This window comes from Phoxinus phoxinus (genome assembly GCF_949152265.1).
Source record: "Phoxinus phoxinus genome assembly, chromosome: 7".
Taxonomy (NCBI): Eukaryota; Metazoa; Chordata; class Actinopteri; order Cypriniformes; family Leuciscidae; genus Phoxinus; species Phoxinus phoxinus.
The window spans coordinates 14,731,856-14,745,551 of NC_136882.1; the positions used below are offsets into that span (position 1 = coordinate 14,731,856).

Genomic DNA, 13,696 nt, shown 5'->3' on the forward strand with positions numbered 1-13,696 from the left:
CTGCTCTTCATTTGGTGCAACATCAAATCGAATTCTGTGTAACCCATTCTTTTCATTTTAAAGGTGCGTTTAGCAAGTTATTTAGCAAGTTTTGGCATCTCTGTTTTTCGTGTACCAATTACAGTGTTGTAAGAAAATATTTTTATGCAAATTAAACTGTTTCAGAGAGCAATACACAATAATTAAAGTCGGTGTAATTGAAGTTGTGATAGCTAGTCTTTTATTCCATATTGTTACGTATATTCGAGTTACACATTGGACTTGATTTTGTCCATTGGGAATTGATTGGATGGTTGTGGTTTGCTATTGGTCGATCTCATGTGTGACAGGTTGTCCCGCCCTCACGCTATAAGCATGTCACCAGAGAAGAAATGTTGGTGTAAGAGGGAGGGGAAGTTATTTTGATTACGAAAATATATGAATTTTAAAACAAATAATGAGGTGTACAGAAAAATCATTACAATTAAATACTGCAATTTTCCATAAAATAATAAGAATTGCCCATTTTGAGGTGACTTCCATTTTACTTGTTCCCAAAAAAAAAAAAGGTTTGGGTAACACTTTATTTCGATAGTCCACTTTAGACATTCCAATAACTATAAGTAACTTTGCAGCAACATGTCAACTAACTGTCATTAGATGATTAGTTGACTGTCTGCTTAATATCTGCTAACACTTTATTTTGTTGGTCCCCAAATAGACATTCTACTGACTATAAGTAACTTGGCAAGTCAACTTATTCTCCTAACCCGAACCCTAACACCTAACCATAACCTAACAGTCTACTGACAGTCTACTAATACTCTAATGAGAGTTAATTGACATGTAGTTGAAAAGTTACTTATAGTTAGTAGAATGTCTAAAGTAGACTATCGAAATAAAGTGGAACCAAAGCTTGTGTCTGCCATAATGACGTTTAGACTCGTTTCTGTGACTGTACAGGTACTGATTCTCCAATTGTAAAGCATGAATAAGTGTAGATGGGTTCACATCATGTCGTAATTACCGTAATTACCAGATTTAAAGCGTTCACTTTTCTCGTAGAACTCATAGTTACAACTTGTAAATGGAATTTTCTGAGAGCTCCGACTTGTACCACATGACGCTTGATTCATTTTGCTATAGAAACCCATAATTTCGAGTCCGAGGACGTGAACTGCTCCGAGTAGAATGTCACGGGTCGCCATCTAGTAATTACGGTAATTACAACATGTGTGTGAACGGAACGCAGCATATGCTTTGTTGGCTGGATTCGAAATAGCATATTTCCTTGCTACAATAATGCCCAACCCTATTCTTGGAGATCTAACTTCCTGAAAAGTGTAGCTCCACCCCTGATCAAACACAACTGAACCAGCTAAATAAGAACTTCAGAAGCACTTGATAATTACAGGTGTGTTAGAGAAGGGGTGGAACTGAACTATGCAGGAAGGCAGATGCAACAACTGTCTAATTTTCACTCTTCACATCACTATGCTACAAGCATATCTACAGAGGTGGCAGCCAATAAACGTAAGGAATCTCTGAGACAGAAACATCACCGGTCACGTAACTTCAAAATGGTGAAATACATTGAGGGGAGAGACCTGCAACATGCATATTTAAAACACGTTTTATAAAAAAATTATTTCAGCTCATGTGAGTGTACACAATTTAGATGGTTCTTCACTAAAAACACTTGATCTCCTAATGTGTAAACCCTTTTAAATCAGCACCAAACTACGAAATGTACCTTTAAGAAACAGTGGGAATGCTTGAAAAGCCTTTTAATTGAATTCTGAACTGACTTCATTTGAGCATAAACCCCAGACGGTTACATCTCTGGAACAGCCTTTTTAGTAAATCAAAAGCACCTGTCCATCTAACACAAAAGAATAACCCAATACCCTAAATTAACATATATGTCAGCATGACTTCAGATTATGACTATCACTCACTCTATACAGTATCAGCATGTGAATCATTCTTAATGTCCCTGGACAAAACATGAAATGATAGTAACGATTAACAGGCGTGTAAGAAAAACAAGAGTCCAACAGTCCACTATAACATCTCGGGGTGTTGCTGAGATATATACAGTATGTGTTGTCTATTAATGATAAAAGATGGTTCGAGGCTGATTTCATACCAAACAAACTAGTAAGACGGGTTATTTTGTTTACCTACCGTGGAAAACATAACACCACATGGGAATTGTTATGCTCTTTATAAAAAATTACACCAATATTGTATGGAATTGTGCTCCCTTCAATAATACAAGTCTATTCAAATGATACAGTGAACCAGCATCACAGTCTTTAAAGCCAGTCAAATAAACACGGTATCCGGGCCCCTCCTGATTCAGGAAATACAGACCCAATAATGCTCATACAAGATAGAGGCATGAAAGTCCTTCTAAAAGGAGAGGCAAAACAAAAGGCACGTTTCAGTCCTGTGCGTCTGTCTCTCTGATGAGGTCACAGGGCCATGTGCTTCTCAGGTGCCTGCTTATGGGCCAGGTAGAGGAAGAGGATGCTGGAGAGAGCACTGACCAGGAAGATGACGTCAAACCAGCGGTGGTAGAAGTTAAACTGCAGCTCTCCCAGTACCTCCGTCACTATAGTGCGGTACTCTAAAGGCATGCTCATCCGCATCAGGAGCACCGATGACACAAAATACATGCCCTACAAACACACAGCAGAGAGAGAGAGTGAGATGCCACACCATTTTACGTATATAGTAAGGATTTACAATATTAACAGGTGGGAATCAAAAACAGTTGCACTTTTTTAAACAATACTGGAACCAAAAGTTGTTAAAGACTTTTGACTCTTTGAATGGTTCTTGAACATATATTGGTAAATAATTTAGAATTGGAACCAGGGGGCTGTTCCATAAAAGCCGCTTAGAAAAGCGGGGATTAAAGTCCAAAACGCGACTTGAATAAACCTAACAAATAAGTTGGGGCTAAAGCGGTTTCATAAAAGGTAATTGAAGTTCACACAATCCCACTAATTTGATCCAAGTTTATCTAGTCTAGATAACTGCGTGTGCACGCGTTTCTTAAGCAGCCCTGGAGGTCGATCATAGATCAAATCGATCCACCATCAAACTGCATATATTTTGTGCTGTTTTATGCGTTTAAGACATGGTGTTTGCAAAACTTACATTTCACAGGAATATTCTCCATCTGAAAATCTTAGAAAGTCGTGCAAATAGTTCCATTTTGCTGTAAACTTCACATTGAACGAGCGCTGCTGCGCGCATACGCGCCAAATCGGAGCGCAATAATTCTGACTAATATACATTTTGCTTTGAAAATTAATAGGCTATGCGATATTTTATAACACCAGAAATATCTTCTAATTATAATAATTTATCTTTAGGATGTTGGATCAGTTGCAGTGAACTTATATCTCATTAAACTCATATATTTTATACTTATAATAAAACAATTGAACAGAAGTAGGCCTAATTCAGGGAAGAAATTTTTAAGAAACCAAATATAATAAAGATACAAAATATAGTTTTGAGTTTAGGACCTAAGCTACTTAAAAAAGATGACTTATACTTATTTAATTAGAATGCTGAGAATTACAGCTTTTAAAGCAATCTTTTTTTTTTTTTGGAGAAAGCAAGAAGGTTTGGTTAGATTTAGTTTATACAGTGCATTATGGAGAGGATAACATGAAATTAAGAGCAAAAGTATACATTTTGAAAAGATATGTGCAACTCTAAAATCAAAGAATATTCCATAAAATAAAGGAATACATATTAGCCTATAACTAAATAACCTTCCCTCCCTTAATTCTAGTTATTTGTTATTTTATTTATTTACTTATTTATTATTTAAATAATATTACTTTAATAACTTATTATGAATTATGTGTCATTATAAGAGTTTGATATAAATATGTGAATGTTTTATTTTTTCCATTTTTTTTCATATGTAAAAGTGTCTAACTATGTACTTAATGGTTGTTGTTCTAATAGTTTTTAGGTGTTGGTGGGTATTATCACAAAAGAAAAAAGTAGAAGGAAAAATAAGATTTATCGGGGGAAAATATTATGTCTTTAAAGGAACTGTCCATTTGTATAATTGTGTTAAATGTATTTGAATTGAAAGACATAATAAAGTACATAAAATATTTATATATATGCTAAAATATTGGTTGTTGGACATTAGATGTGCCTTACAATTTTAAACCTACAATTTAGTGTATTTTTAGGATAATAACTGTAAAGGGACTATTGTAATGGGGTAAATCAAGTGTAGGATAATACAATTACTAAGCTCAGATTCATCTTACCAGTTTAAATGTATACTGTGCTTTTGTAATTATTTCTTTTAAATGTTGTGTTTCATAAATTTTTAAAACTATCTAATTAAATCACAAAACATTCAGCCAGTAAGAAAAGTAAACCTGTAGGTTTATGTAAACCTATATATGTATAAACCCAGACATATATATGTTTTTAGGTCTATATTGTCTAATTTATCATTGTAGCCTTAAGTTGATTTTTTTACTGTATATTTATTTTTGGACTGATAGTGGTTAATAAAGTCAAATAATGGTATGAGAGATTGTCAGTAATTGTGTTCCTAATGGTCAGTGTTAGAGGATCTGTGTAACAACTGAGGCTTAGCCTGACAGTTAGCCTGCCCTGGACCAGGCTAGTTTCCCAGCATAAGTTGCCAGGGTAACTGAGTTTGAACTATTTTAAGTTTGCTTTATGAAACAGAATCAACCGACAATAACTAACCAACTGACTAACCAAAATAAGTCTGGCTTATACTCTAATCTTGGTTTATGGAACAGCCCCCAGGAATGTTTCTTTATGATTCCTTTCACAATATTGGAGACTATATTAGTTTCTATCAGTCATATATTTTTGTTCATGAGATACTATTGATTATAACATCATATTAGACTATTTGCAATTTGCATATATATATGATATATGCACATATAATTAAAAAAATTACTATATTATATTATATTAATCAGTTATCTATTATTTCTGCTGCACACTGAACAGTTTTTACACTTCCAGAGTCAGTCAAAAAAAGATTATGTTTTTGTAAAGAAATCTCTTATGCTCGCCAAAGCTGCATTTATTTGATCAAAAATACAGTGAAAATTGAAAAGTGAAATATTGTAAAATATTACTATTTATTTATTTTAATTTCTATTAGAATATATTTAAAAATGTAATTTATTCCTGTGTTGGCAAAGCTGAATTTTCAGCATCATTACTCCAGTCTTTGATCACATGATCCTTTAGAAATTATTCTAATATACTGATTTGCTGCTCAAGAAACATTTCTTATTATTATCAATGTTGAAAACAGCTGTGCTGCTAAATATTTTTGTGGAAACTGTAATAATGTTTTTTTTTTTTTTTATATATATAAATAGAAAGAACAGCATTTTTTTTTTTTTACCGAAATCATTCGAAACACAATGTCTATCATTATCACTTGTTGATCAATTAAATATAAATTTTGAGGAAAAATATAGAAATATTTTGTATTTTTGTTCAAGATTTCATTAGAGGCAGGCAAAGGCCAATTATTAAAGACCAGTTATTTCATGGATCCAGGATACTATGCATCCTGATAAAGTTCCCTTGGCCTTTGAGATAAAAATAGCCCCACATCATCACATACCCTTCACCATACCTAGAGATTGGCATGGGGTAATTTCCATAAGATCATCTCAATGCAAATCAAACCAGCTTTTAGGCTAACTGAAATAAAACATTGCCAATCTCTAGGTATGGTGAAGGGAATGTGATGATGTGGGGCTATTTTAATCGCAAAGGCCAAGGGAACTTTATTAGGATGCATAGTATCCTGGATCCATGAAATAACTGCCCTTTTAAAATATGGGAATTTAACATAGGGCTGTACTGACTTATGCCCCCTGTATTTTAAGGAAGAACAATTATCAATGACTGTAATGTACAAATAATTATCAGTATTTGCCAAACTTTCACTGATGTATGAATGTGTCTTAAATTAACTAAAGTTGTGCTTCTAAAAGAGTGCAGTTACTTATTTCTGGTCTATTTAATATTATGTCTCACCATGATCTGAGCCAAGACGAGCACAATGACATTGGAGGACTTGCTGCTGGAGATGGCATAGAAGAACTGTGAACAAAAGAAAGAGATTACCCAAAACTGCTTTTTAATTAATGCTTCTCAGAAACTGAATTCGGCCAATACCATGTTGCAGTTGCTCAAGGATATAATCTTCTCCCTTTACACCGGCTGAACCAACACGCCTACGCACATGTAATGCGTGACTGTTTTCCCTTAAGTGATAAGACTGAATGAGAAAAACAAAACAAAAAAACATGTTCATCCTTCATTACCTTGGTGAGTGTGATTAAAAGGCCTCGTATGGACGTGACTATGATGATTCCCACCAGGATAAAGGAAATGTGCTGAGACCAGAACTTGACCTGTGGGAAAACAAGAGGTTTAAGTTCTTCTGCACATAAATTAAGAGGCTTTATCCATTAGAAAAGGGATGAGCAGCATTTGCGCTTAACAGCAAAGAGCGAGAGTGAGGCCGGACCGAGATTACATGTTTAAGAGGCTGAATCATTACCTTCTCATGGGGAAAGATTAAACGTCATTTAACAGGCTGGGGAACAATTAACTGCCAACCAAAGCAGTAAATGTCAGCTGACACAGCACACACAATCACAGCCTGCATATACAACCCCAGGCGTGAGTATAAAGTCTATTAGGGCGGATACTAGTACACAGCGATTATGTATATGAGTGTGGAATAACAAATGCAATCATTAACTATCATTAAAAAAAGTAAACAAACAACTGGTGTGGTAATTTGTCCTGCTGTGACAATGAGATTTGATCTTTCTGATCGGTTTTATACATTGGCCAATAGGAGGCAGAGAAATACAAGAAGATGAAGAGACATTAAAAATGTAAAGGTGAAGGGATGATTTATCACCAAACCTTATCTTTGGGGGGGAAAAAAACATACACTATCATTCAAAAGTTGTCAGTAAGATAAAAAAAAAAAAAAAAGTTAATACTTTTATTCTGTAAGGATGCATTAAATTGTTCAAAAGTGGCATTTATAAATGTTACAAAAGTTTTATAATTTAAGTAAATGCTGTTCTTTTGAACTGAAAAAAAAATGCCATACCATTTCCACAAAAAGTTTAAGTACAACTGTGTTCAACATTGATAGTAATCAAAAAAAAGTTAAATTGAAATGATATTACACAATATTATTGTTTTACTGTATTTTTGATCAAATAAATGCAGCCTTGGTGAGAAAAAAATAAATCTAAATTTTATGAGGAAAAAATTCTAACAACTCATTCGCAATTCAATGCTGAGTAACAAAATTTGAGCAAAAAGAGAACGAAAAAAATAAAGACCAAAATATATAAAGCGGTTTAAGTTAATGATGATAATAGCGTACATCAAACTGAATTCCGAGGTAGTTGACTGTGATCTCGATTCCTCTTGTCACCGGGTCAGTCTTCCCAACGCGGTCAAACACTATGTTTATAGTGGCCTACGAAGAACACATTACAGCACTGATTGAGATTCATTCTTACAAATACTCTATAGTACATGCCAAACATAACATGAGAAAACCATTCTTACCATGAATATTTTCCACACACAGTAGATGGAGAAGAAATACCCCAAGAAGTTGAAGTATTTCCCTTGAAATGTTTTTGAGTATTCTATCCGTTCCTTGGGATACAGAGACATAAGACAGTTCATATAGTGCTTTTAATATTTATTTGTATGTATATAAAGGGCTCCCACATATTTCGACCATAAAAAATTGTAATTACTGGATATTTTAAAGCCATAAGACTAAAAATTTGTGTATGCATTTATTTTTATGATTTTGATCATTTCCATGACTGTTACATTTTAAAAGACTAAAACAAATAATTTCAAATTATAAGGTTGCGCTACAAATAATCCTTATCCATCAGTTTGACTGAATGAGCTGTAAAATTTCCTTCATGTTCTCATGTTCAGATTTGTCCTTTTAATGTTCCATGGTTGAGTAGAATAATGTCATCTCATTTTATCCAGTCTTTGAAAATGCTTATTGCGTTCATAGAGCGAGCCTTTCGCTGATTGTTTAGTTTAACGGAAGTTGTTCCCGTAATTTGCGCAAAGCGTCATGGGGTGTAGGAAAAAGATGGATAGAAATGAATCTTAGGCACTGCATTTCATTTGATAAATACCTTGGTGGCCTGCAGGTCCACGGTCTCCAGAAAAAGCTGTCTACTGAGTTCCTCCAGAGCATCCACTTCCTGCTGGATCAGGGAAAGATCTGCAGTGCCAGAGTTAAGAAACATCCCTCAGAGGACCCACAAGTCATAGCAAACAAACTTTCAGCCTGTGGTCCTAAACCGGTGCATCACAACCCCACAAAATGGATGCTCTCAGTGTCGAAAACAACAAATACTGTAATACAACATGAAGTGAAAGAAAATACAATCCTGACTACATTCAATTTAGTTTATTGTGGAAGCTTGTTTCTGACATGGAATAACATTTTTTTTTTTTTTTAAGGTAATTGTGACTTTTTATCTCACAATTAGGACTTCATAACTTGCAATTGCGAGTTTATATTTCTCAATTTTGAGAGAAAAAAATCAGAATTGCAAGACGTAAACTCACAATTGCAAGAAATGTCAAATAAAAAGTTGCAATTACCTTTTTATTTATTTTTATTCCATGGTGGAAACAAGTTTATAGCCAATTTGAATAAAAAATATAAATACATTGCTTTTGTCAAAACTAAAAATGTGTATTGCAAAACCAGTTTGTGAGAACCATTGTTTTTAGCCAGCAGGTTAACCAGTCTATTTAACATGCACACACACGCACACACACACACACAAAGTTGTGTTTCAATGTTTTATGGGGCCTTTCCATAGACGTAATGATTTTTATACTGTACAAACAGTATATTATATCCCCTTACACTAACTCTACCCACAGAAAGCTTTCTGCATTTTTACATTTAAAAAAAAAAACATCACTTAATATGATTTATACGCTGTTTTCCTCATGGGGACCAAAAATGGGAAAGGATTTCAGATATTGCCATCTTTGTAGGGACATTTTGTCCCCATAATGTAGGGTTTAGCAGACCACACACAAACATATTTTACTCCCCAAGTCCCCATTAACTAATGCTTTAAAGTAAATTGTTGAGGCAGTCCTCTAGGAGTGAACAGGGGTTAAGCTCTTTGCTCCGACACTTTGAGCACAATAGTGATTAATATACATGATCTCAGTAACTCTCCAGTTGCTGGGTCACTCCTAAGTGAGACAGAAGAAGGTCTGTAACTCAGGAACACTAGTGTAAGCCTGCTGTCTCAAATAAACCGGGTCATTAAGGATACTCTCACTGCCTGATGGTGAGGAGGTCACACTCTTTATCATCCCCCAAAATCCTGTCTGTTTATTCTGCTCCTCTCCACGCTGGTACATCTGCCTTCTTACCATGGCAATCCTACAAAGAGTAATGAAAAACTTATTAAAAAGAAAAATAGGATTATGTTATGATAAAACTCTTGAAAACAAAAACTTATGTTCTTTAATTATTTACTTTTTTATGGTCATATAACATCCATGTGTTGGGTCAGCAGGACTTTTTTTTGTAAGAAATAAATATTTGTATTCAGGGTTCAGGTGATCAAAAGTGACTAATAAAGTTACAAAATATTAATATTTCAAATTAATACCATTCTTTTGATATTTCTATTCATCAAAGATTCTTGATATGTATCCCGGGTTCCACAAAATATTAAGCAGTACAACTGTTTACAACATTGATAATAATATAAAATGTTTATTGAGCAACAAATCAGCATATTAGAATGATTTCTGAAGGATCATGTGACACTGAAGACTGGAAAATATATATTTAAAAAAAAAAAGTTATTTTGATTCATTAATGCAGCTTTGGGGAGCATAAGAGACAAATGTAAAAAAAAAAATTGTACAACCCAAACTTTTGAACAGTACTTAGCCTATGTTGTGGGTGAGTAATGATGAGAGTATTTAAATTTTTAGGGTGAACTGATTGGATCACTCGCTTACCTTTTCTTTTTACTGACAATCATGTCCATAGTCTGGAGCAGTCTTCTCTCCAGGGCCAGGATATCACTGTCCGTCACATTTCTGAGCAAACAAACCAAACAAATATCTATTATAAAAAATATAAATACAAAACAACACAGTGTTCTATTATGTTATGTGTCTGAGAGCAAAGTTACCTCAGGAAATAAGACATGTATGTATAAGGACAGTTTACGGCACCAAAGCCAGACAGAAGAGCCATCAGTGTGACCCCAATGACCCCCACACGACTGATCAGCTGCTCTATGGACAGAATGCCTGAGAACACAAGAAAGAAATATACATATACCTCAATAGCTGGAAAACATAATTTATATTATTAATATGTTTACTTTCTTAATGCACACTTAATGTGCATGATTCACTGTTGCCCATTATTCCAAATGAAATGGTTGTTCTCATAATCTACTAAAACTTTGCATATACCAATCAATTCTATGTTGTTGGTTTTCCTGTTTCATTCAAAAATGCATAGTAGGAGTGGGTGATAACTGGTAGAGATTTTGGACAATATTGCAGTTGTGATGTTGTGATGTTGTCATGTGATGTTGCTGTTGTGTATGGTCACAAAAGCTTAGCGTTTACATACGTTTTTAAGCATTGTGGTTTAACAACCAAGTGATTTTAAACCGTTGAAGTGCAATAAGCACCGAAAGACACCTCATTACGCTTTATGCGCTCGCTGTCTGAGACTGGCTGCATCTGAAAACGCATTCCCTACTATATAGTAGGCGAAAAGAGTATCTGACAAAAGAAGTATGTCCGAATTCACAGTACTCATAAAAGAGCAAGCAAAAAGCAAAAAAAATATGCCACGGGAGAGGATTTATGAATGGCAGTGAAGTGACATAGCTGACACTGGTAGGTCACATGATAATATCAACATGGTGGATGTAGTATGTCCGAATTACATTCATAATACACACATATACTATACACATATCCTATATAGAACATTCCTTTTTAGCGGTCGTTAAGAAATAACGTATTCAAAAGTACATACTCAAGAGAGTATGTGATTTCGGATGCAGCCACTGTTTCTGACCGCTGTCTGAGAGACGGGAGCACATAAAGACACTGCTCATAAAGTGTTTGAGTACTGCACTGAGTTCTTTTGGCCGCATAATTGGGCTTGAAAGGTTAAATACACATACTCGTAAACAGGATCATTTATGTCTTAAGTGAACGTGAACAGTTGAGAAAGAAACGCATGTGTATATTGGATATTGGATCCATGCATTCCGTCTTAAAGTGACAAGAACAGTGCCTACCATGTTTTGGACTAAGAATAGGGAAAGGATCGCCCAGTTTCCAGAAGAAATACATGAACGTGAACCAGACCACACATGAAAAAAGCAACCTTTGTCTATGCACTGTAAGAGAGAAAAAAGCAAAACACGCACGGTGCATGAGCAAACTTTGAGCAAATGCAAAAGTTAAGGAATATAAAGTGAAAACTGAATTGACTTACATAAACGTATATTACTGACCACAAAGTAGCCGATGTAGAAAGGCACCACAAATATTAGAACTAGTAATATTACATACAAATTCAGCTTCCAATGGAAATACCTGGACCTGTTTAGAAACAAACAGCACGTGATCATCTGATCTACAGTTCTCATCAATGAAGATTTCATTGAGTAAATCATGAATACTTACGTGCTGCTTAATGCACCAAGAATCTCAAAGATAATAAGCTCAAACATAGTGCAAGAAAAGGCAAATGTGACAGAGAACACCACCTGCACAACATACTGTCGAACCTGATGAGGAAATGAGAAAGATCGCCTGTATAAGAAATACTGAAAGGCCAGAGTCAACAAAACTTGGTAAAATATACACTCTTATGCACAATACCTCATAATCTTTAAACAACTGCCGCATGAAAAACAGCCAGCCGAACCCGAAAAACAGCACCTGTGTGTAGAAAACTGTGTTAACTGGAGCATTAATACATTCTTCAAGCTTTTCTTTGTGGAAAATAATATACAACACAAACCAAAAAGCTTAAAAACTACTAAAACAACTACTGAGCAGAATGATGGCCAGAGATTGGAAAACATGGACTATATATTAAATACCATTGTGTTTCGTTCAAATGTAAAATAAAAAAATACCTGTAATAAGGAATACATTATTATCATTATAGGCATATGTCATAGACAGACGGACACTGTCATAATTTGAGCAATTAATTTAATCCATTTAAACTTTGTAACATGTTGTTCATTGTACAATTAATGGAGTAACGTTAATGAAATTATGTGATCATTGTTCATGTTGATATAACAATGTCAGAGAGATAAGACTTAACGTTTCCTTACCTGAGAAGTGAACATAATCACGGAATCTACGAAGAAAGACATGGCGCAGCATGTGGTACCAAGTTAATACGCAGAAAATGGCAAACGCGCTCTCAGCTCATAATGTTACAATTCTCGGTTAATACAGAGAAACAAATATTGAACAGAACAAGTGTCAGACCAAGCTGTCAAGCTGCTGACGTCATGACATGGGACAAACAGGTTTTCCGGCGCACAGTGATGTCATCATCGATTGTTTCGTAATGCGTTCACTAGAGGGCGTCACCACCTCAAAAATGAAGAAAGCGCAAACCGGAGCAAACAGACGAGACTATATCATCACCTATATCAGACAGACAGACAGACAGACAGACAGACAGACAGACAGACAGACAGACAGACAGAGATAGATAGATAGATAGATAGATAGATAGATAGATAGATAGATAGATAGATAGATAGATAGATAGATAGATAGATAGATAGATAGATAGATAGATAGATAGATAGATAGATAGATAGATAGATAGATAGATAGATAGATAGATAGATAGATAGATAGATAGATAGATAGATAGATAGATAGATAGATAGATAGATAGATAGATAGATAGATAGATAGATAGATAGATAGATAGATAGATAGATAGATAGATAGATAGATAGATAGATAGATAGATAGATAGATAGATAATGCTGCTCTTATGTGTGATTGAGCCCAGGGCTAGGTGTTTCATTATTAAGATGGAAAGTCTCATCAGACTGAAGCAACATATGGAACAGAGAACATGGCTGTCTTGGCTAAATCACATCCTGTGAAAAGCTGTCACCACACAGCAGTCTCAATGGCCCTGTGGTGTCATTTTCATAACATATAAATATCAAAATGATATTTTAAGATATTTGTCCTCTCTGTCAGACCTTTATGTTAGGCTAATAATTTTACATTTCACCCACAAAAAAAAGGAAAAATTACAAATGATCATGTTATAAAGAGCAGCAATATTAAAGAGTGATCATGGCCTGAAGTAATTAGATTGTTGTGATGCAGTTGTGATGTCAAAAGTTTCAGAAGAAATCTGTAACGAACGTCCATTGAAGGCAAGTTGAAATAAACCCAAGTACAGATTTTATTTACAAAATTTGAACAAATACATAAAAAAACATGACAGTGGCATGACTTAACATAACATGAACATCTAAACCTGAACCTCTTAACCTGAACCTCTTAACCTGAACCTCTT

The 13,696-nt window shown here is 34.7% G+C and overlaps 1 protein-coding gene across 2 annotated transcripts; it reads right to left on the reverse strand.

Annotated features, from left to right (window-relative positions):
- Window positions 1-191: 191 nt before the first annotated feature.
- LOC307001561 (Golgi pH regulator) lies at window positions 192-12,761 on the reverse strand. 2 transcript variants are annotated; one of them, XM_079618227.1, is made up of 14 exons: window positions 12,474-12,761; window positions 12,007-12,066; window positions 11,809-11,912; window positions 11,618-11,724; window positions 11,418-11,519; window positions 10,284-10,404; window positions 10,108-10,188; window positions 9,408-9,517; window positions 8,238-8,326; window positions 7,636-7,728; window positions 7,448-7,543; window positions 6,360-6,449; window positions 6,070-6,135; window positions 197-2,663 (listed from the first exon to the last, which is right to left on the reverse strand). In XM_079618227.1, the coding sequence occupies exons 1-14, from the start codon at window positions 12,513-12,515 to the stop codon at window positions 2,457-2,459; spliced, it is 1,368 nt and encodes a 455-aa protein (XP_079474353.1). In that variant the 5' UTR covers window positions 12,516-12,761; the 3' UTR covers window positions 197-2,456. The 2 variants fall into 2 exon arrangements, with proteins under 2 accessions (XP_079474354.1, XP_079474353.1); XM_079618228.1 differs by lacking the exon at window positions 7,448-7,543 and having other exon boundaries at window positions 192-2,663; window positions 12,474-12,721.
- Window positions 12,762-13,696: the final 935 nt, after the last annotated feature.

What these genes read in the sequence shown, in the direction of transcription:
- LOC307001561 (XM_079618227.1), bottom strand. Translation starts at nt 12,515, where the DNA reads ATGTCTTTCTTCGTAGATTCCGTGATTATGTTCACTTCTCAG. An exon ending in CTCACCATCAGGCAGTGAGA is followed by an intron (nt 8,327 to 9,407) that starts GTATCCTTAATG and finishes CTGGCACTGCAG; the next exon opens with ATCTTTCCCTGATCCAGCAG. An exon ending in GTGTGTGGAAAATATTCATG is followed by an intron (nt 7,544 to 7,635) that starts GTAAGAATGGTT and finishes TGTTCTTCGTAG; the next exon opens with GCCACTATAAACATAGTGTT.